This window comes from Scyliorhinus torazame, chromosome 4, assembly GCF_047496885.1.
Source record: "Scyliorhinus torazame isolate Kashiwa2021f chromosome 4, sScyTor2.1, whole genome shotgun sequence".
In the NCBI taxonomy this organism is placed as follows: Eukaryota; Metazoa; Chordata; class Chondrichthyes; order Carcharhiniformes; family Scyliorhinidae; genus Scyliorhinus; species Scyliorhinus torazame.
In genome coordinates, this window is record NC_092710.1 from 267728729 (window position 1) to 267750881 (window position 22153).

The 22153-nt window shown below is 52.1% G+C and overlaps 1 protein-coding gene across 1 annotated transcript in view; it reads left to right on the forward strand.

Annotated features, from left to right (window-relative positions):
- The window catches only part of LOC140410928 (gamma-aminobutyric acid receptor subunit rho-1-like), a 70224-nt gene that overhangs the window by 16554 nt on the left and 31517 nt on the right, over positions 1–22153 (forward strand). Inside the window, exons 2-4 of the mRNA XM_072499771.1 lie at positions 14617–14684; positions 18760–18983; positions 20915–20997. Coding sequence (XP_072355872.1) covers positions 14617–14684; positions 18760–18983; positions 20915–20997 — 375 coding nt within the window. The remainder of the gene's footprint in view (positions 1–14616; positions 14685–18759; positions 18984–20914; positions 20998–22153) is intronic.

Sequence of the window (22153 nt, forward strand, 5' to 3'; positions counted from 1 at the left end):
GCACCTGGGGGCCAATGACGCCGTTGTGAAACTCCACGGTTTTCACGACGGTGTCAGCACTTAGCCCCATTATCGGAGAATCCAGTCCATGAGGTCACGCAACCAGGCTGAGGCACTAGGCGGAGTAGGAGACCTCCACCCAATCAGAATTTGCCTCCGGGCTATCAATGAGGCAAAGGTGAGGACATCCACCTTCACCCCCGATTGAATGTGGTAGATTCTTCACTGCCCCCTCAAGCGTAATTAGGGATGAGTAATAAATGCTGGCACATCCTGCGATGCCCACATTCCATGAACAAATATAAAAAAAGCACCAGCGAATTTGACACCCCAAATATGGCCACGAGAGGACATGGATCCAAATCTCCGACATGGTGTTAATGAAAGAAGCCCAGAAGCTTGTCAACTTAGGACAGGACCAGAACATATACGTATCGTTAGCCGGCCCCCCCGAGAGCAGCGTCTACATTTATCCTTAACCCCAGAAAAGAATCCACTCATCCTAGATCTAGTCAAGTGCATCTTGTGCAAAACCTTAAACTGAATCAGACTAAGCCGAGCACCTGAGGTTGACCCTGTGACGGGCCTCACTCCACACCTCACCATTCAGAACGGGACCCAATTCGCCCTCCCATTTCGGCTTCACATCACTCAACGGAGCAGAGTCTGTCGAAAGGATATGGCCATATGTGTCCAAAGTAGTCCCCCTGTCTGGCCTAGCGAAAGACAAAGGGCGGGATTCTTCCGTAATCGGCGGGATGGCCCGACGCTGGCGCCAAGAACGGCGTGAACCACTCTGGCGTCAGGCCACCCGGAAGTTGAAGAATCCTCCGCACTTCCAGGGGCTAGGCCAGCGCCGGAGGGGTTGGTGCCATGCCAACTGGTGCCGAAGGGCCGCCATGGTCCCGCACATGCACAGAGCTGCCGGCGCGTTCTTGCGCATGCGCAGGGGGTTTCTTCTCCGCGCTGGCCATGGCTGAGCACTACAGAGGCCGGCGCAGAGGGAAAGGGTGCCCCCATGGCACATGCCTGCCTGCAGATCGATGGGCCCCGATCCACCAGAGCCGGATCCCCCCGCGTCCCCCCGAGGACCCCGCTAGACGGCCGACAAGCCAGGTTCCGCCGTGATGGACCATGTCCATTTCACGCCGACGGGACTGGCCAAAAACGGGCGGCCGCTCGGCCCATCGGGGCCTGGAGACTTGCCGGGCAGGCCAACGGCCCCCGACTGGCACGGCGTGAACCCCGCCCCTGTCCGCAAACCGGCGCCGGAGAATTCGGCAGCCGACGTCGGAGCGGTGGGGCAGAATTCACACCGCCCCCCGGCGGGAGGGTAGGAGAATCCCGCCCCAAATCTTTTTCAACAGAGAAGAGGGCAGTGCCAAAGGGAAGAAGAAGAAAGCCTTGCGTGAAAAATCACAAATTTAAAATGACCTGGAAAGACTAGAACCAGGCAGTTGGAATTTCTCAGCCATGTCCTTAAAACTAGCAAACCTACTTTCCATGAACAGGTCTTCAAACCTCTCCAGACTCTTTCCCTCTCAAGGTTTAAGTGCTGAGTCCTAACCAGCTGGTAGGAAAAGGTGGTACTGCAAATGGGGGCAAGTGCAGACAGGGAGGAGTGCTGGAAACATTGTGTAAACATTCCAAATTGTCAGGTTGGAGCCCACAACTGGATTGGTGCAGTAACTATTGCATGAAAACTAGAAATAGTGCAGGAGCTTGCTTCTAATGTCGCCATATGGATGATGCACGATCAATTGTACAAAGACTCAGGTTGGATACAACTGTGGCTTTATTGCAGTAAGATGTGTGGCCTCCCACAGCAGCTGGCGAAATGGCTGCTGAATGGAGGACACGCATATTTACACTCCTCCTACTGGGCAGAGCCAGCAGGCAGGGGCTACCAGCGAACCTGTAGTACAGGTCCTTCCTTACATCACCTAATACAGGTGTAACAGTGGTTTACCACATTCACCCCCTGTTAGAAATGAGTCCGGCGGGGGTGGTGGAGAACTATATACAGTAGTGAATTTATGTACGGTGTTTTATTAGGAGAGAAAAAAAATGTCTTTTGAAAGTCCGGTGCCAGTTAGAGATTCAACCGGTCTGGTGCCTTGACGTTCCGCTGGGAGTGACGTAACGGTGGCGGCGATGTCGATGCTGGCGACGTCGGTGCTGGCCTGATGTCAGGTAACCCCGGGAGCGTGCCAAAATCCTCTTCACCCTCTTGCGTGGGCAGGGGAAGGAGGGATGGTCCTGGTTATGTTAATGTTGGGAGCGCCGGGGGGGGTGGCGCCGGACCGGGGAAGTGTGTATGAGTGCAACCTGCTGGTGCCAGGTCCCTGAGGGAGACAGTATCTTGGCGGCCGTCGGGTTCGCCACATCGGCATACTGGGGGTTGGCATGGAGCAAGTGCACCCTATCCACCAACGGGTCCGCCTTGTGGAGTCGGATGTGCATACGGAGCAGGACCGTTCCCGGAGCTGCGAGCCAAGAGCGACACCCCGGAAGTGGACTTCCTGGGGAAGGCAAAAAGACGTTCATTGGGCGTGTTATTCGTAGCGGTGCACAGTCGCGACCGGATGGAGTGGAGTGCATCAGGGAGGACCTCCTGCCAGCGAGAGGCTGGGAGGTTCCTGGACCGTAGGGCCAGTTGGACGGCCCTCCAAACCGTCCCGTTCTCCCTCGCTACCTGCCCGTTTCCCCAGGGGTTATAGCTGGTCATCCTGCTGGAGGCGATACCCCTGCTGAGCAGGAACTGACGCAGCTCACCACTCATGAATGAGGATCCCTTGTCACTGTGGATGTAGACGGGGAAGCCGAACAGAGCAAAGATTGTGTTGAGGGCCTTGATGACGGAGGCAGATGTCATATCAGGGCAGGGGATGGCGAAGGGGAACCTGGAGTACTCATCGACCACACTGAGAATATACGTGTTATGGTCGGTGGAGGGGAGGGGCCCTTTGACATCCACGCTGAGGCGTTCAAAGGGGCAGGAGGCTTTCACCAGGCGTGCACGGTCCGTCCGGTAGAAGTGCGGCTTCTGTCCATACTTTCTCGATGGAGTAGGGCAGATTGCGAGCCTTGACAAGATGGTACAACCGTGTGACCCCCCCCCGGGTGACAAAGGCTGTCATGTAGGGCCCGGAGTCGGTCTACTTGTGCGCTGGCACTTGTACCTCGGGATAGGGCGTCTGGGGGCTCGTTGAGTTTGCCAGGACGATACTTAATCTCGTAATTATAGGTGGAGAGCTCGATTCTCCACCGCAAGATTTTATCATTTTTGATCTTGCCCCGCTGTGTGTTATTGAACATGAAGGCTACCGACCATTGGTCAGTGAGGAGAGTGAATCTCCTGCCGGCCAGGTAATGCCTCCAATGCCGCACAGCTTCAATGATAGCTTGGGCCTCTTTTTCGACGGACGAGTGCCGAATTTCTGAGGCATGAAGGGTGCGGGAAAAGAATGCCACGGATCTGTCTGACTGGTTGAGGGTGGCGGCAAGTGCGACGTCTGATGCGTCGCTTTCTACTTGGAAGGGCAGTGTCTCGTCTATTGCGTGCATCCCGGCCTTGGCTATATCAGGTCTGATACAGGTGAAGGCCTGTTGTGCCTCGGCCGTAAGGGGAAAGTGGGTGGACTGAATGAGTGGGCGGACCTTGTCCGCATAGTTTGGGACCCACTCGGCGTAGTAGGAGAAGAACCCTTAGGGTTAGGGTTAGGGTTAGGGTTAGGGGCAGCACGGTAGCCTTGTGGATAGCACAATTGCTTCACAGCTCCAGGGTCCCAGGTTCGATTCTGGCTTGGGTCACTGTCTGTGCGGAGTCTGCACATCCTCCCCGTGTGTGCGTGGGTTTCCTCCGGGTGCTCCGGTTTCCTCCCACAGTCCAAAGGTGTGCGGGTTAGGTGGATTGGCCATGATAAATTGCCCTTAGTGTCCAAAATTGCCCTTAGTGTTGGGTGGGGTTACTGGGTCATGGGGATAGGGTGGCGGTGTTGACCTTGAGTAGGGTGCTCTTTCCAAGAGCCGGTGCAGACTCGATGGGCTGAATGGCCTCCTTCTGCACTGTAAATTCTATGATAAACCCCTGGCAGCGTTTGAGGGCCTTGGGGAGGGGAAGCCCCATGAGAGGGCGCATGCGGTCGGGATTGGGCCCCAGAACTCCGTTCTGGACCACGTAGCCGAGGATGGCTAGGCGGGTTGTGCTGAACACGCACTTCTCCTTGTTGTAGGTGTGGTTGAGGAGAGTGGCGGTGCGGAGGAATTTAGCAAGGTTGGCATCGTGGTCCTGCTGATCATGGCCGCAGATGGTGACGTTGTCTAGGTACGGAAAGGTGGCCGGTAAACCGTACCGGTCGACCATTCGGTCCATCTCCCTTTGGAAGACCGAGACCCCGTTAGTGACGCCGAAGGGAACCCTGAGGAAGTGATAGAGACGACCGTCCGCCTCGAAAGCAGTGTATGGACGGTCCGATTTACGAATGGTAGGTGGTGGTGGTAGGTGGATTTTAGGTCTATCGTTGAGAAGACCCGGTACTGCACAATCTAATTGACCATATCAGATATGCATGGGAGGGGGTACGCGTCGAGCTGCTAGTACCGATTGATGGTCTGGCTGTAGTCCAGGACCATTCTGTGCTTCTCTCCAGTTTTAACGACTACCACTTGAGCTCTCAAGGGGCTGTTGCTGGCCTCGATGATGCCCTCCCGAAGCAACCGCTGGACCTCGGACCTGATGAAGGTCTTGTCCTGGGTGCTGTACCGTCTGCTCCTGCTGGCAACGGGTTTGCAATCCGAAGTTAGATTGGCAAAGAGGGAGGGTGGGACGACCTTCAGGGTTGCGAGGCCGCACACAGTGAGGGGTGGTAGGGGCCCGCCGAATTTGAGGGTGAGGCTCTGGAGTATGCACTGGAAGTCCAGGCCTAGTAGTAGTGCAGCACATTAGGAAGGACGTAGAGGCGGAAGCCACTGAATTCTATGCCCTGGACCGTGAGAGTGACCGTGCAGAACCCACGGATCGGGACGGAATGGGATCCGAAGATTCTTTGATTGGCGGGGTGGACCGCGAGGGAGCAGCGCCTTATCGTATCTGGGTGGATGAAGCTTTTGGTGCTCTCTGAGTCCAGCAGGCAAGAGGTCACGGGCTTGTTGATTTTCACCGTAGTCGAGGCGGTGGCCAGGTTGTGTGGACGAGACTGGTCGAGCATCATTGAGGTGAGCTGCGGTTGGTCGTCGCTGGCATCTGAAGATGGGGGGCCCAGGTTGTCGGCGTCCATGCCCCTTGGGGGAGACAAGATGGCAGCGCCTGAAGATTCTGCAGGGGACAAAATGGTGGCGCCCATGGGCTGCACGGTGCAGGGTCTGGACAAGATGGCGGCGCACATGGGCCGCACGTTGCGGGGGCTGGACAAGATGGCGGCGCCCATGGGCCGCACATGGACTGCGGGGGAGGGAGATGGCGGCGCCCAGTAGCCGCTTGCGGCCCTGTGAGGTGAAGATGGCGGCGCCCACTGGCTGCGCGTGGTCCGGGGAGGTGAAGATGACGCCGCCCATTGGGCGCGCGTAGTCCGGGGCAAAGATGGCGGCGTTCATTGTGTGTGGGTCAGGGGGGAGGGGGCGATAGCGGCGACTGTGCGGGCCTGGCACACCGCAGTGAAGTGGCCCTTTTTGCTGCAAGCCTTGCAAATGGCAGCGCGGGCCGAGCAGCGTTGGCGAGGGTGCTTCTGCTGGCCGCAGAAGTAACATCGGGGACCCCCGGGGTGCGTGGATTCGCGTGTAGCATAGGCGTATTGGCTGGGTAAAGCCCCGGCTGGGGCGGCCGTTTGTGGGGTCCACGAGGGATAGGAGGGGTGGGCCGCGCGGCCGGAGGGGTAGGCCTGAGCATTACGTGAGGCGACCACCATGGAGAGTGCGAGCTTCTTAGTCCCCGCTAGGTCGAACGTGGACCCTTCAAGCAGCCTTTGGCGAATGAGGTCTGACCCAATCCCCGTTACAAAAGCATCGCGCATAAGAAGGTTAGAATGTTCGGTGGCCGTAACGGCTTGACAGTCACAGTCCCAGACGAGTGGGATTAGGGCCCGCCAGAAGTCTTCTCTGGACTCATCAGGGAGTTGAGAGCGAGTGGTGAGTACATGCCTGGCGAAGAGCGTGTTCGTTTTCTGTGCGTAGTTCTCTTTGAGGAGCGCCACGGTGTCTGCGTAGTTCGGAGTGTCCTGGATCAGCGGAAACATGCTGGAGCTCAACCTTGAGTACAGGACCTGTATCTTCTGAGCCTCCGTCAGAGGGGTGGTCGCTGAGTTGATATAGGCCTCGAAGCAGGCTAGCCAGCGATTAAAGTCCTTTCTGGCATCGCTCAATTGCGGATCCAGCTGCAGGCGATCTGGTTTGATTCGGTGGTCCATCTTCTAGAAAATCTTACTGCAATAAATTGATGCACGATCAATTGTACAAAGACTCAGATTGGATACAACTGTGGCTTTATTGCAGTAAGATGTGTGGCCTCCCACAGCAGCTGGCAAAATGGCTGCTGGATAGAGGACATGCATATTTATACTCCTCCTACTGGGCGGAGCCAGCAGGCAGGGGCTACCGGCGAACCTGTAGTACAGGTCTTACCTTACATCACCTAATACAGATGTAACAGTGGTTTACCACAATGGAACCGGAATCACTAAACCACATCAATATTTTTAGAATATTGTCTGCCCGATAGTAAAACAATTGGGCAGGGCAAGCCCCCGCACTCCCCGTCTGTCTCTTTGGAACAAAATCCCATGGATTCTGGAAGTCTTACCTCTGAGGAGGACATCAATTTGTTGCCTGAAGAAAAATGGACTTGTGCAGAAAAATGGGAAGACAGTGAAAGAGAAATAAAAATCGTGGGAGCACGTTTATTTTAATAGTCTAAATCCTACCCGCCATGGATAAGGGCAGGTTACCCCACCTCTGCTAGTCTGTTTTAATACTGCCAACCAGATTAGTGCAATTTAATTTATGAAGTGAGGCCCAGTTGTGGGCCACCCGGACCGCCAGATAACGAACGCTAGTCATGGCATTGCAAAAAGGTAATGTCCCCAGTTGGGCTCTCCTCCCAGGGGCGGGGTGGAAGGGGGGGGGGGGGCGGGGGGGGGGGGGTTAGCCGGGAAACATTCACTCTTGCCCAAGTTCAACTTGTATACAGAAAAGGAGCCAAAAATGCTAAGCAGCTTTCATGTTGTCCATGAAAGGTATTGAGTCCGTAATATGAAGAAGTCATCTGCGTAAAGGGACACCTGATGCTCCACCTCTCCTGATTAATCCCCCACCACTTAACAGAGGACCCCGGCACTATAGCAAGTGGCTCTATTGCCAAAGCAAACAGGAGCACCCCACTATTGAATGGAAAAAAAAACTGAGTTCAGAACATTCGTACGGACACTTGCAGTAGGGGCCTTGTACAGTAGCCAAATCCAAGAAATAAATCTGTGTCCAAAACCAAACCTCCCAAAATCTCAAACAGGTATTCCCACTCCAATCTACCAAATGCCTTTTCGGCATCCAGGGAAACAATCACCTCCAGTTTGGGCACCAAGGAGGGGAAAAGGACAACATTTAACAGGCAACGGATATTGGCCGACAATTGACGACCCTTCACGAAGCCTGCCTGATCCTCCGAGGTTACATTTGGGAAGCAGGGCTCCAGCCCCAGCACCCTGGCAAGTATCTTGACATCTGCATTTAAGTGAGATAAGAGGGTACAACCCACACTCTGTCAGGTCTTTGCTCTTCTTAAGGATCAAAGAGATAGAGGCCAGTGTGAGGGTAGAGGGCAATAAACCCCAGGATAAGGATTCATTAAATATGTCCAGACTTAAAGGCATTAGCTGCTCCAAGAAATTCTTGTAAATTGTAATTGGAAAGACAAGGGGCTTTGCCAGTCTGCATCAAACCGGTGCATTTTATAATTTCATCTGGGTTTAACAGAGATTCCAACTCACCGCTCCTCTCCACAGCTGGGATGGATAGACTGTCTTAAAAGTCAGACAGGACTGATCCATCTGTCAGAGACTCTGATATCTAAAGATCGGGGGTGGGATTCTCCGCAATCGGCGCGATGTCTGCCTACCGGCGCCAAAAACGGCGCGAATCAGTCCGGCATCGCGCCGCCCCAAAGGTGCAGAATTCTCCGCATCTTGAGTGGCCGAGCCCTCACCTTGAGGGTCTAGGCCCGCGCCGGACTGATTTCCGCCCCGCCAGCTGGCGGGAAAGGTCTTTGGTGCCCCGCCAGCTGGCGCGGATATGACTTTGCCGTGCGGTGCATGCGCGGGAGCGTCAGCGGCCGCTCACGGCATCCCCGCGCATGCGCAGTGGAGGGGGCCTCTTCCGCCTCCGCCATAGTGGAGACCATGGTGAAGGTGGAAGGAAAAGAGTGCCCCCACGGCACAGGCCCACCCGCGGATCGGTGGGCCCCGATCGCAGGCCAGGCCACCGTGGGGGCACCCCCCGGGTCAGATCGCCCCGCGCCCCCCCCAGGACCCCGGAGCCCGCCCGCGCCACCTTCTCCCGCCGGTAAGAGAGGTGGTTTGATTCTCGCCGGCGGGACAGGCATTCCAGCAGCGGGACTTCGGCCCATTGCGGGCCGGAGAATCGCCGGGGGGGGGCCCGCCAACCGGCACGGCGTGATTCCCACCCCCGCCGAATATCCGCTGCTGGAGAATTCGGCAACTGGCAGGGGCGGGATTCACGCCAGCCCCCTGGGATTCTCCGACCCGGCGAGGGGTTGGAGAATCCCACCCCACGATAGAACAATTCAAAAGCTGCATTAACCTGAGGAGGGAGGAATCAAGGCTACCGCTCGAATTGTGTATCTGTGTGATCTCCTGGGAGGCCGCCTGCTATTTAAGCTGGTGAGCCAAAAGACGACTGGCCTTCTCCCTGTATTCGTAAAACATCCCCCTCGTGCACCACACCTGGCTCACCACCCTGTCAGTCAACCATAGTTTGAACTGTGTTTGCATCTTTTTCCGACTTGCCAGAAACTCCGGGGTGGGTCAAGTGAGTACTGCTGGTCCACCTCAAGAATGGAGTGCACAAGCTTCAGCTGCTCCACCCTCGCTGTCCTCACCAAATGCACTTTATAGGACCACCTTAAGGGCCTCTCCCAGCGTGGAAGGTGAGATTGACTCGGTTTTGTTAACTTTTATGAAGTCCTCTATGGCAGTGGACATGTGCTCATAAAATTTCCTTTCCACTAATAGCGTTGTGTCTAACCTCCATGGCGGACTTTGTGTGGAGCCAGACTCCAGTGTCAAATCAACAAAGTGCAGGGTAGAGTAGTGGATTGGATTGAGGATTGGTTGACTGATAGAAAGAAGAATGTTGGGATAAATGGGTCCTTCTCTGGTTGGCGAACTGTAACTATTGGGGTGCCACAGGGGTCAGTCCTCGAACTTCAACTGTTTACAATCTATAGAAGTGATCTGCAAGCAGGGGCAGAGTGTAACATAGCACAATTTGCGGGTGATACCAAATTAGGTGGGAAAGCAGGCAGTGAAGAGGAGATACAGATTTTACATGTTAATAGGCTAGGAGACTGGGCCAAAATTTGGCAGATGGAGTTTTTAATGTGGATAAGTGCGAGGTCATCCAGTTTGGCTGAAAAAATAGAAAGGCAAATTATTTTCTAAATGGAAAGCAGATTCAAAATGCACCTGGGCAGAGGGACCTGGGTGTCTTTGTTCATAAATCACAGAAAGTTGGTATGTAGGTACAGCATGTAATAAAAAAGGAAAATTGAATTTTTAGCATTTATTGCAAAAGGACTGGAGTATAAAAGTAGAGAAGTGTTGATGCAATTGTATAGTATGTTGGTGAATCTATATCTGGAGTATTGTGTCCAGTTTAGGTCTCTTTATTTGAGGAAGGATGTGGTGGCATTGGAGGCAGTTCAGAGAAGGTTCACCAGATTGGGGATGACATATGAGGAGAGATTGAACAGTTTGGGCTCATACTCACTGGAGTTTAGAGGGATGAGAGGGGATCTGATCGAGGTTATATAAAATACCAAGAGGGATTGATAAAGTAACGTAGACCCTGGGCGGGACTCTACAGTAGTCAATGCCAAAATCGCATTCGGGGATCATCCGGAGAATCACCGTTTGCGCCGAAATCAGGGGCACACCCACTCGCCGAGCAGGCAACATGCCTTCGGGACGGCCTCAGGACGTCATCTGAGGCCCTCCTCCGATGCTTCGCCCCCGATGGGCCAAGTTCCCGACGGCGTGGAACACTTATCCTTTTTTTCCCCTTGAACCCGGCGTGGCAGCTGCGGACTGCGTTCAGCGCCGCCACAGCCTGGGGGGGGGGGGGGGAGCCGTTCCACGGGCAGTGGGTGCACTGGTGCACTGGTGGGGGGTGGTCCCAGGATGGCAAGGGGGGTTACTGGGGGACAGTATGTTGCAGGTCGGGGCCACGTGCGGCCCAGCGCCATGTGGCACAGCATGGCCGCTGCAGGCTGCCGCCGTGCGCATGCGGGGCCACGGACCCATCAATTCTCTGGCCGTATCCGCAGGTAAAGCCGGGGGCTGCGTGCCTGCGAGCCCCCCACCAGACGGAGGATCGGTGCAGCTTTTGCGCCGTTTTTTCTGGCGTAAAACACCACTGTTCCCGCGCCTGCGTCAGCACTTAGTCTTCAAATCGGAGAATCCAGCCCCATATGTTCCCCCTTGTGGGGCAATCTAGAATGAGAGGTCACAGATATAGGTTGAGAGGCAGTAGATTTAGAACTAAGATGATGAGGAACTATTTTTCGCAGAGCTTGGTGAATTTGTGGAACTCGCTGCCCCATAGTGCAGTGGAATCTGAATCAGTAAATGGTTTCAAGAAGGAGATCGATATATTTCTGATAAAAATGGGATATGGGGAACAGGGAGGGAGGAGGATTTGTGACCAGGAAGAGATCAGCCTGGATCTGATTGAATAGCGGAGCAGGCTCGAAGGGCTGAATTGTCTACTTCTGCTCCTAATTCCTATGTTCCGATGATCCAAAATAACAATCGCTGAGTACTCAGCCCCCACCACTGAAGGGAGCAGAGGCCTAACTACAACAAAAAGTCAATCTGCAAATATACCTGATGAACGTGTGAAAATAACAAAAAGTTTTTATCACCTGGGTGCAAGAAGCACCAAGAATCTACCCCTTTTATCTGCTCCATGAAATACAACAAAGCCCTGGCCACCCCTGGTGCAATAAGAGATTTGGGCTTGAAATGATCCAGTCGAGGATCCAAGACACAGTTCAGTTCCCCACCAAAAGAACAAAGAACAATACAGCACAGGAACAGGCCCTTCGGCCCTCCAAGCCTGTACTGGTCATGATACCACCCTCGGTCAAAACCCTCAGCACTTCTTTGTACCGTATCCCTCTGTACCCATCCTATCCATGTGTTTGGCGAGATGCCTTTTGAACGCCGGTAATGTACCTGCTTCCACAACCTCCCCTGGCAAAGCGTTCCACGCACTCACCACTCTCTGTGTAAAAACCTGCCTTGCACAACTCCTCTAAACTTTGCACCAAGGACCTTAAACCTATGCCCCCTAGTGACTGACCCTTCCAGGAAGTAGTGGGGATGGCCTAGTGGTATCGTCACTGGACTAGTAATCCAGAGACCCAGAGTAATGTTCTGGGACCCAAGTCCACCAGCGCAGGTGGTGAAATTTGAATTCAATAAAAATATAGAATCAGAAGTCCAATGATGGCTTTTAATGATGATGTCGTTAAAAAAATCCATCTCTCTGGGCAGCACGGTAGCACAATTGCTTCACAGCTCCAGGGTCCCAGGTTTGATTCCCGGCTTGGGTCACTGTCTGTGCGGAGTCTGCACGTTCTCCCCGTGTGTGCGAGGGTTTCCGCCGGGTGCTCCGGTTTCCTCCCACAGTCCAAAGATGTGCAGGTTAGGTGGATTGGCCATGCTAAATTGCCCTTAGTGTCCAAAATTGCCCTTAGTGTTGGGTGGGGTTACTGGGTTAGGGGGATAGGGTGGAGGTGTGTGGTTGGGTAGGGTGCTCTTTCCAAGAGCCGGTGCAGACTCGATGGGCCGAATGGCCTCCTTTTGCACTGTAAAAAATTCTATGAAAAAACTCATCGATCCCGGGCTGTCCTCCTCAGGATCGGGGTGGCCTAATTGCTGCAGGATGTGGATTTAAATGACCCCTGCAGATTCCTGCCTCTCACGCTGCTGACTGCTCGCTTTGTGCTGTGACTGCTCAGAGTGCCCCTGGTGATTTGCGAGACACCCAGGCCGCACCTCTGGGAACCCTCATGCCCCAGCTGTGTCATCAAGGGGATGAGTGTGACCAAGCTCACCCAAACCAAAGGATGCCTGCACCGTGGCTTTTGGAACCAGGTCACTAGCTGTCTCCTCTTGGTGAGGCTGGCAATGCTGACAGCCTCTGCCACCATCTCCCAGGTGATTCAGGAGGGCGGGCTTCAATCTGCGGCTCACTCTGGGGAAGAGGGTGTCTCCCATCTCCTCATTAGCATCAAGCAGTGGGTCCATCTCACACTCCCAAACTCGGGGGCGGGGTGGGTGGGGGGGTAGGGTGGGGCTGGTATTCTGTGAGCCATCTTGGCAGCTGTAGTGAGTGTGTGCTAAGTGGAGCGCTTAAAAATAGCCCCAGCTGTCAGGCACTTTAGTGCTAATTCCAGCCCCAGTGGTTACAACACGCGGTGGGCCGGGATTTGCTTTCAATTCGTGTTGGCCCATTTCCATGTCCTGAATCATGGAACGAATAGCACCACCAATGAAAACGTGAATGAGGAAAGGGCCCGCGGGGTTGCTAGGGGAGGGAATAGTCACCGATAATGAGGTTGGCCAGCGCCAGAGAAGTGAGGATCCACTGTCCCTTTGACTAGGTGACCTGTCTCAAGCGAGTTGTTAATGTCCCAGACAATTTTCCTTCTCTTTCACTGAACCCATGTCCATGATCTGGAGTGCCCCCCCCCCCCCCCCCCCCCCCCCCCCCCCCCGCGCGACCCAAGAGACCTCCTCGGAGGAGATTTCTGAGGAGAACATCAGCAATGCGTCACAGTTATCACCCACACCTTCCACCGTCCATACCCCAGTGGGCGACATTAGCAGGCAGGCTTCTGGGTCACTATCTGGTGAGCACCAGATAGCTGCTGATGGACATCAGGTGGAGGCAGGAACATCCAAGGGAGATGGCAGTCAGAGATCTACTGGATTCCAGGACTCAGCTGGGTCCCAGCCAGATGCTGAGCTTCTGGACAAGGTTCTCACAGATGCAGAGGACAGGCCACAGCCATGGCAGGCAGGAGTAGGTGTCAGCAACATTCCAGTGACTGCAAGGCTGATTGGAGGAATTCCAAAGCCTTCAGTGAAAAACCACGAACACAATGTCTGAACCATGGGTGCTTGTGTCCAAGGCATTGCTCAATCTGTGATGACCATGGCTGAATGCCTTGACATCATGTTCCAGGTGCTGAGGGACATTTCCCAGACACAAGTGAACATTGTGGAGGCACTCCAGAGTGTGACCCAGTTACTGACGAGCAACGCTAAGGGCTTCGACACATGCAGACAATGGAAAGCCTCCAAAACTGACAGGGCTAGATGACTCAAAGGCTTCTGGAGCTCACTCCATCTGCCCCTCTGTCCCATGCAGTCACCCAAGGTCACACTGGCACCCTCAGGGAAGAGGAAGTGCTGGAGCCCATCCCGGGGCCTTCGGCTAAGGACAATAAGGCGGTCTCCAGTTCTGAATCCATCCCTCCTGACACCGGCACAACTCAAGGGCAGCAAGTAGAACAGGATGGCACAGCGACGCATGTGACACTGGTAATTCGGCGACCGCCAAGGGCATCAAAGGCCACAGGGATTGGAAGGCAGCGGGCTGCCTCCGCCTCCGACGCTCATCCTGGGACACACCTCGACGTAGCAGTTAACCACGGAGGATCAAAAAGAGTGAGGAGCACTGAGTGGGCACTGGTGAGGTCACTGTTCATAGCTGGGGGAAATGGAAATTTGTCACGTTAAAATGTTCACCAGTAAAACACCCCTGTTCCCCCAGCTCCCATCCCTCCTTCAGCACAGTTGTCCTAAATCAAAAATCCTTGATGCAGATGCAGAGGTTGGGTGTGAGCGCGCTGTCAGCAGAAAGACAAATCAGAGGGGCAGCACAGTTGCACAGTGGTCAGCACTGCAGCACACGCCGCTGAGGACCAGGGTTCGAAACCCAGCCCTGGGTCACTGTCCGTGCGGAGTTTGCACATTCTCCCCGTGTCTGCGTGGGTTACACCCCCACAAACCCAAAAGATTTGCAGGGTAGGTGGATTGGCCACGCTAAATTGCCCCTTAAGTGGAAAAAAAATAATTGGGTACTCTAAATTTATTTTAAAAAAGAAAGACAAACCAGCACTTGAAACAACTTAGCATACACGGCTACGGACCAAGTGCTAGCAAATGGCTTAGAATAAATAAGTGATTGATGGCCAGCTCAGACATAATGGATCGAGGGACCTCTATCTCTAGCATCCACAGTATTTTGCTTTTATCCTAACAAACTATAGTATTCCATGACATATGCCACAGTAACCTACCCTTTGTCCCACTACAGGTCCATCAATACCCGTTGGTGTTGACGTACAGGTAGAAAGTCTGGACAGTATATCTGAAGTGGATATGGTAATTCATTTAATGTATACATCAACATACAATATAACATTACTCTTTGATTATGTATTCACATGTTGTGTTAAAATGATTTAATTCCTTACTCGGCGATTACGATCTCGGACCATGCTCCACACTGGGTTGACCTGCAGGTTAGTATAGATAGCAATCAGCGCCCGCAATAGAGGTTAGATGGAGGGCTATTGGCGGACGAAGCGGTGTCCGAGAGGCTGAGGAAATGCATACAAAATTACCTGCAGATAAATGACACGGGGGAGGTGTCAGCAGCGGTGGTCTGGGAAGCGCTGAAGGCAGTGGTGAGAGGAGAGTTGATCTCGATCCGGGCTCACAAGACGGACCCAGAGACGGACCGACTGGTGAAAGAGATTCTGCAAGTTGACAGGAGGTACGCGGAGACTCCAGAGATAGGGTTTCTAAGGGAACGGTGGAGGCTGCAGGCGGAGTTCGGCTTGTTAACCACAGGGAGGGCAGTGGAACAGCTCAGAAAAGCGAGGGGGGCGATATACGAACACGGTGAGAAGGCCAGCAGGATGCTTGCACAGCAGCTCAGAAAGGGGGAGGCAGAGGGGGAGAAATAGGGAAGGTTATTGACGGGGATGGGAACTTAGTTGGGGACTCGGCGGGGGTGAGTAAGGCATTTCGGGATTTTTACAGCAGGTTGTACAGGTCGGAACCCCCTGCGGGGAGGAGGGGACGAGGCACTTCCTGGAGGGGCTGACTTTCCCGAAGGTGGACGGGGAGCTGGTAGAAGGGCTGGGTGCCCCGATCGGGTTGGAAGAGATAGTGGAGGGCTTGAAGGCCATGCAGTCGGGTAAGGCCCCGGGACCGGACGGGTACCCAGCGGAGTTCTATAAAAGGTTCTCCGGGATATTGGGACCGGTGCTGATGAAGGTGTTTAATGAGGCAAAGGAAAAGGGGGTTCTGCCCCAGACGATGTCACTGGCCACAATTTCGTTTATCCTGAAACGGGACAAGAACCCGAAGCTATGTGGGTCTTACAGGCCGATTTCCCTGTTGAACGTAGACGCCAAACTGCTGGCCAAAATTATGTCCTCCAGGATTGTGTACCGAACGTCATTGTGGAGGATCAGACGGGGTTTGTTAAGGGCAGGCAGCTGGTGGCCAATGTAAGAAGGCTGTTAAATGTGATCATGATGCCCCCGGAAAGTAGGGAGGTGGAGGTAGTGGTCGCGATGGATGCGGAAAAAGCTTTTGACCGGGTTGAATGGGATTATTTATGGGAGTTTCTGGGGCGGTCGGATTTGGGAGGGGCTTTGTTGACTGGGTCAGGTTGCTGTACCAGGCTCCTGTGGCAAGTATGCGGACGAACAGGACGACTTCGGACTATTTTAGACAGCACCGGGGGATGAGACAGGGATGCCCCCTCTCCCCACTGCTGTTTGCGCTGGCGATAGAGCCGCTGACAATTGCTCTGAGGGCCTCAAGGGGCTGGAAGGGGCTGGTCCGGGGGAGGGTGTGGAGCACAGAGCCTCGCTGTATGCGGACGACCTGCTTCTGTATGTTTCAGATCCAATTGAGGGGATGGAAGAAATCATGGGAATTTGGGGGGAATTCGGCTGGTTTTGGGGGTATAAGCTTAATATGGGGAAGAGCGAAATGTTTGTGGTCCAGGCGAGGGGGTCAGGAGAGGCGACTGGGGGAACTGCCGTTTAGATTGGTAGGGGACAGTTTCAGGTACCTGGGTATCCAGGTGGCGAGGGATTGGGACCGGCTACATAAATTGAACTTGGCCTGGTTGGTGGATCAGATGAAGGATGATTTCCGGAGATGGGATGCGCTCCCGTTGTCTCTAGCTGGCAGAGTCCAAACGGTGAAAATGACGGTCCTGCCGAGGTTCCTGATTGTATTTCATTGTCTCCCCACCTTCATTCCGCGGTCCTTTTTTAAGCGGGTCAATAAAGTTATCGTGGGATTCGTATGGGGGGGGGCAAGTCCCTGTGGGTGAGGAGGGGAATGCTTGAGCGGAGTCGGGGAGAGGGCGGACTGGCGCTGCCGAACTTTAGCAATTATTACTGGGCGGCTAACCTAGCCATGATTAGGAAATGGCTGGTGGGGGGTGAGCCGGCGTGGGTGCGTATGGAGGCGGCTTCTTGCAAGGGCACAAGTTTGGGGGCGCTGGTAACCGCGACTCTGCTGTTCCTGCCGGAACGGTACTCCACCAGCCCCGTGGTGGTGACGGCCTTGAGAGTCTGTGGGCAATGGAGGAGAAATGTGGGAGCAGAGGGAGCATCGGTCTGGTCCCCAATTTGCGATAATCACCGGTTTGCCCCGGGGAGGATGGACGGGGGGGTTCCGGATATGGCGCAGAGCAGGGATTGAGAGGATGGGGGACTTGTTTATAGAGGGGGGCTTTCTGAGTATGAGGGTGCTGGAGGAGAAGTTTGCATTGGCGGGGGGAAACAAATTTCGATATCTGCAGGTGCAGGACTTTCTGCGTAGACAAGTACCAACCTTCCCACTCCTGCCGCTGAGGGGGATTCAGGATAGGGTGGTTTCTAGAGGATGGATAGGTGAAGGGAGCGTTTCTGACATTTATAAGGAGCTTATGGGATCAGAGGAGAAGCAAACCGAGGAGCAGAAGCGAAAGTGGGAGGAGAAGCTGGGGGGAGAGATAGAGGAGGGCCTTTGGGCAGACACGTTGAGTAGAGTTAACGCGACCGCGACTTGTGCCAGGCTCAGCCTGATTCAATTCAAGGTCATGCAACGGGCTCACATGACAGTGGCCCGGATGAGCAGATTCTTTGGGGTGGAGGATAGGTGCGCAAAATGTGCGGGAGGACCAGCGAACCATGTCCACATGTTCTGGGCATGTCCAAAGCTGGGGGGATTTTGGCAGGGGTTTGCGGACATCATGTCCAAGGTATTAAATACAAGGGTGGCATTGAGTCCAGAGGTGGCGATTTTCGGGGTGTCACAGGATCCGGGAATCCAGGAGGAGAAAGAGGCAGACGTTCTGGCCTTTGCTTCCCTGGTAGCCCGGAGGCAGATATTACTAGCATGGAGGGAATCAAAGCCCTGAAATCGGAGACCTGGCTATCGGACATGGCTGGCTTCCTCTGCCTGGAGAAAATTAAGTTCGCCTTGAGAGGATCTCTGTTGGGGTTCGCCCGGAGGTGGCAACCATTCATCGACTTCTTCGCAGATAATTAATCATCAGCAAAGGGGGGGGGGTTAGGTTAGCGTAGATTAGGGGGTTATTAATGGTGGGACCTGTGGGGGAGGGAGGTGGTATTTGCACAATGTTTATATTTTTATGCCATGATGTGGAGATGCCGGCGTTGGACTGGGGTGAGCACAGTACAAAGTCTTACAACACCAGGTTAAAGTCCAGGTCATTCACCTGAGGAAGGAGTAGCGCTCCGAAAGCTAGTGACATCGAAACAAACCTGTTGGACTTTAACCTGGTGTTGTAAGACTTCGTACTATATTTTTATGTACATTGTTTATATTGCTGCTGTCACAATGCCAAAAAAATACCTCAATAAAATGTTTTTTTTAAAAAAATGATTTAATTCCAAAGTATAAGTAATCTTATGGATCAATGTGGTGATCCAGTTTGCAATTTGCTGTCTTGAGAAACAAAAAATAGCATTTGTGGTTGATATGCACATACATATCACCATACGAATTAGGAGCAGGCAGGGGGCATTTATCCCCTTGAGCCTGCTCCACCATTCAGTAAGATCATGGCTGATTTGATTGTGGCCTCAGCTCCACTTTCCACCTATCCTTGATAACCTTTGACTCCCCTGTCAAATCTATCTATCTCTGCCTTAAAAATATTCATTAACTCTACCTCCTCTGCTCTCTGGGAAAGAGAGTTCCAAAGATTCATGACCCTCTGAGACAAAAAAATTCTTCTCATCTCCGTTGTAAATGGGAGATATCTTAGTTTTAAACTCTGCTCCCTAGTTTCTGTCTCTCCCATAAGGGAGACCACCCTTTCAGTATCCAACCTGTCAAGCCCCCCATCAGGATCTTGTACGTCTTAATAAAAAGAAACATGATCAGATTTTTATTTTGCGTGTGTTACCTTTTCTCACAGGACTTTACAATGACGTTGTACCTGAGGCATTACTGGAAAGATGAGCGCCTTTCATTCCCAAGCACTAACAATTTGAGTATGACCTTTGATGGGAGGCTCGTTAAAAAGATCTGGGTCCCCGATATGTTCTTTGTACATTCAAAACGGTCCTTTATACATGATACCACCACAGACAATGTCATGTTGCGTGTCTATCCTGATGGAAAGGTACTTTACAGTTTGAGGTAAGCAGACAACATAGTGAAACACAGTGCACGCATCAGGAACCTGAATGAGGGGAAGAAATAGTTATTCGCATCATCTATGTTTATTTTCAACAACAAAGGACATTTTACTTTTTTAAACAAAAATTGGATCCTGTTCCCATTGCAACAGGAATCTAGATGTTAAAGTAACACATCATTTTGTAAAGCCTTTAATAAGAAAGAATAGGTCGATTACCAACTCACGTGCTCCCTGTACTTGTTTACTCAAATTAGGCTGTGGCGCTACTCACTCATTGGGCAACATTCAATTCTCTAATTCCGTATGTGCTGTGCGTCCAATTGCAAAGGCCAAATTGCAGTACATGGGGCAGAAAACTACACAATTCTTCAAACTTTGCATTCAAGTTTGCACAGGAGGGTCATTGGAAAGCCTGTTTATATGCAGAAATATAGGGGAGGGAGGGGGTGAATTTCCCCCAACTCATCAGATGGGAAACGCACGGGATCAGGTGGACTGCCAGTTTTAAATCCAGCCCAGTTACTTCACTGACTTTAAAAGTTGTTTTTTCACTGGAAGAGGAGATCGAAAGCGCTGTCAATGCTGACGGATCCATCAGCCATGGATGTGTGGATTGTGTATTGATGGATATTGCAGTTGACATTACCTTGGATAAATATGGCGGCAGAAAAATTGAGAGAGGAGATGACTTGACCACCATGGGGCAAGCCGCCTACCAGGCAGCAGATCGCGGAGCTTTGCAACTAGCTCCCCACTGATCCAAGAGGGGCGATTTTATCTTCCGGTGGGAAGCTGATAGGAATGCACGGTAATCCCTGATGGGAATCTGAGTTAAGGCTCCGGCAATTTGTAACTGCTAGATCTCATTTAAATCCCGCAATCCGGTTGTACGGCTGTTTCTGGCAGGAAGCGCCAATGGGTTGGCAGAAAGGAACTGAAGCCTGGCTGGTGGAGAGTGCCCAACAGAGGAAAAGCCACGGCAGGGAGGTCTTGGGGGTGGAGGGAGGGTTTATTTACAGAATTACATACACCATCCAAACCCAATGGTGTTAAAATCGTAGATTGGTGTTAACAGAGCATGAAATCGAGCGGTCTTTTTCAGCTGCTCCTATGTTGAGTCTGTTTACCAACTGTGATTAAGTGTATTCTGTGGTGATCTCTATATGTGCATGTACACAAGGGGTTAATGTGTAATCAGTAGCACCACATGATCACTAGGGGGCCGGACCAACATGGTAGCCACATTGGGGCTCTCTCTCTCTTGGGTGCACGGTGATCAAAGCAACAGCAGACTAGTTTAGATGGCCAGTGGAGTTACGTATAGTTACCATAGTTAGATCTTGTTAACCTTATCAGTAGTAACAAAATTAAAGTAAAGAACTCATGTAAATATTGTTGTAGTTACTCAATAAACCTTTTGTTACTACTGGAAGAGTTTGAATCTTCTTCATCGGGATTCAGAATACCTCATCACTAACCAAGGTTTGAGTAGCACATGTTACCTACCAGACAGGCAACAAAACATATTCCTGGAGGTTTCATGACATGACCTGTTCCCAAACTCCAGGTATTAGTCGACCAACACACCCACCCTTGTTGAGGCACTGCCTTCCTGCGCCAATTGGAAAACAAAAAGACTCATTGCACAATTGGATGATGTCAACCAATTCAGCCTTCCCCCCTCCGCGGCCCGCACTTTTTAACATTTTTATAACTGGTCAAGAGAAATGTTCAAAGAAAATTGTCAAAAAACCTCCAATCTTTTTTAATGTCCCAATAATGTTTCTCCAGGGTTGCACAGAACAGATTGACCTTCAATTCCTGGAGACTCCAGGCCAATCCTGGAGGCTGGGCAACCCACTGCAGAGCCTTACTGTATCGGTGTTTTAGCTCAAAGCAATAGTCACAGTATTTGATATGTTGCTTGCAGGGTTACAGTAACATCAATGTGTTATATGGATTTCAGTCGCTTCCCACTCGACACCCAGAGCTGCTCGCTGGAAATTGAAAGCTGTAAGTCAGGCCTTGTGCCATATCAAAACTTAATAATTTCATTAAACTTGCTTGTGACAAAAATCTAATCACTTCAGTAGGAAATTCATAGTGTAACTTAATGCTCGTTTCTAGGCCTGAAGTAGTTCCAAAATGTTTTGAACACTGTTTTAGTAGTGAAACAACTATCGGATTAGAATGAGGGAGGTGATAGGGCACAGAGGTCTGTGCCAGTAGCCTGTGGTAACTTTGGGAAAGGGTCCCTGAAAACCACAAGGGCAATTAGGGATAGCCAATAAATGCTGGCATTGCCAGTGACGTTCACACCCATAACAATTTTTTGGAACTTAGGGATAGTAAGGATACCGTGAGCACCATGGTAACATAGTGGTTAGCACTATGGCTTCACAGCGCCAGGGTCCCTGGTTCGGTTCTTGGCTTGGGCCATTTTACGTTCTCCCTGTGTCTGCGTGGGTTTCCCCCGGGTGCTCTGGTTTCCTCCCACAAGTCCCGAAAGATGTGTTATTAGGTAATTTGGGCATTTTGAATTCTGCCTCAAACAGGCGCAGGAGTGTGGCGACTATGGGCTTTTCACAGTAACTTCATTGCAGTGTTAATGTAAGCCTACTTGTGACAATAAAGATTATTATTGAAAAGATTATTATTATTGGGGCTCCAGTGGTGGTGTGCCAGAGTTAGTGGCCTTCCAAATTCTAATTGTGCACTTCATGAAATGTTTTTTCTCTTATTGCTTTTGCTTCTTATGCTAATTATTTAAATCTGTGCCCTCTCGTTCTCAATCCTTTCATGAGTGGGAATAGTTTCTCCATATCTTTGACCAGACTCAGTCAAATCACCCTCAGCCTTCTCTTCTCCAAGGAAAACAGTCCTAACTTCCCCAATCTATACTCATAACCGAAGTTCCTAATCTCTGGAACCATTCTTGTGACTCTTTTCTGCATTCCATCTCATGCCCTCACGCAGCACCTAAATGAGTCTTGGTGCTTAAAATTCAATTTTTCTTTGTCTCAAACCCCCAGGCAGTAGTGCTATCTACTCCCTGTTGGGAATCACAACTGGACCTCTCAGAAACAGTCCCTCCATGCCAGTTCTGTTAGAGCTCAATTGCATATGTATGTAATGCTCCTTTTAATAAAGCTTTGAGAAATGTTAAATT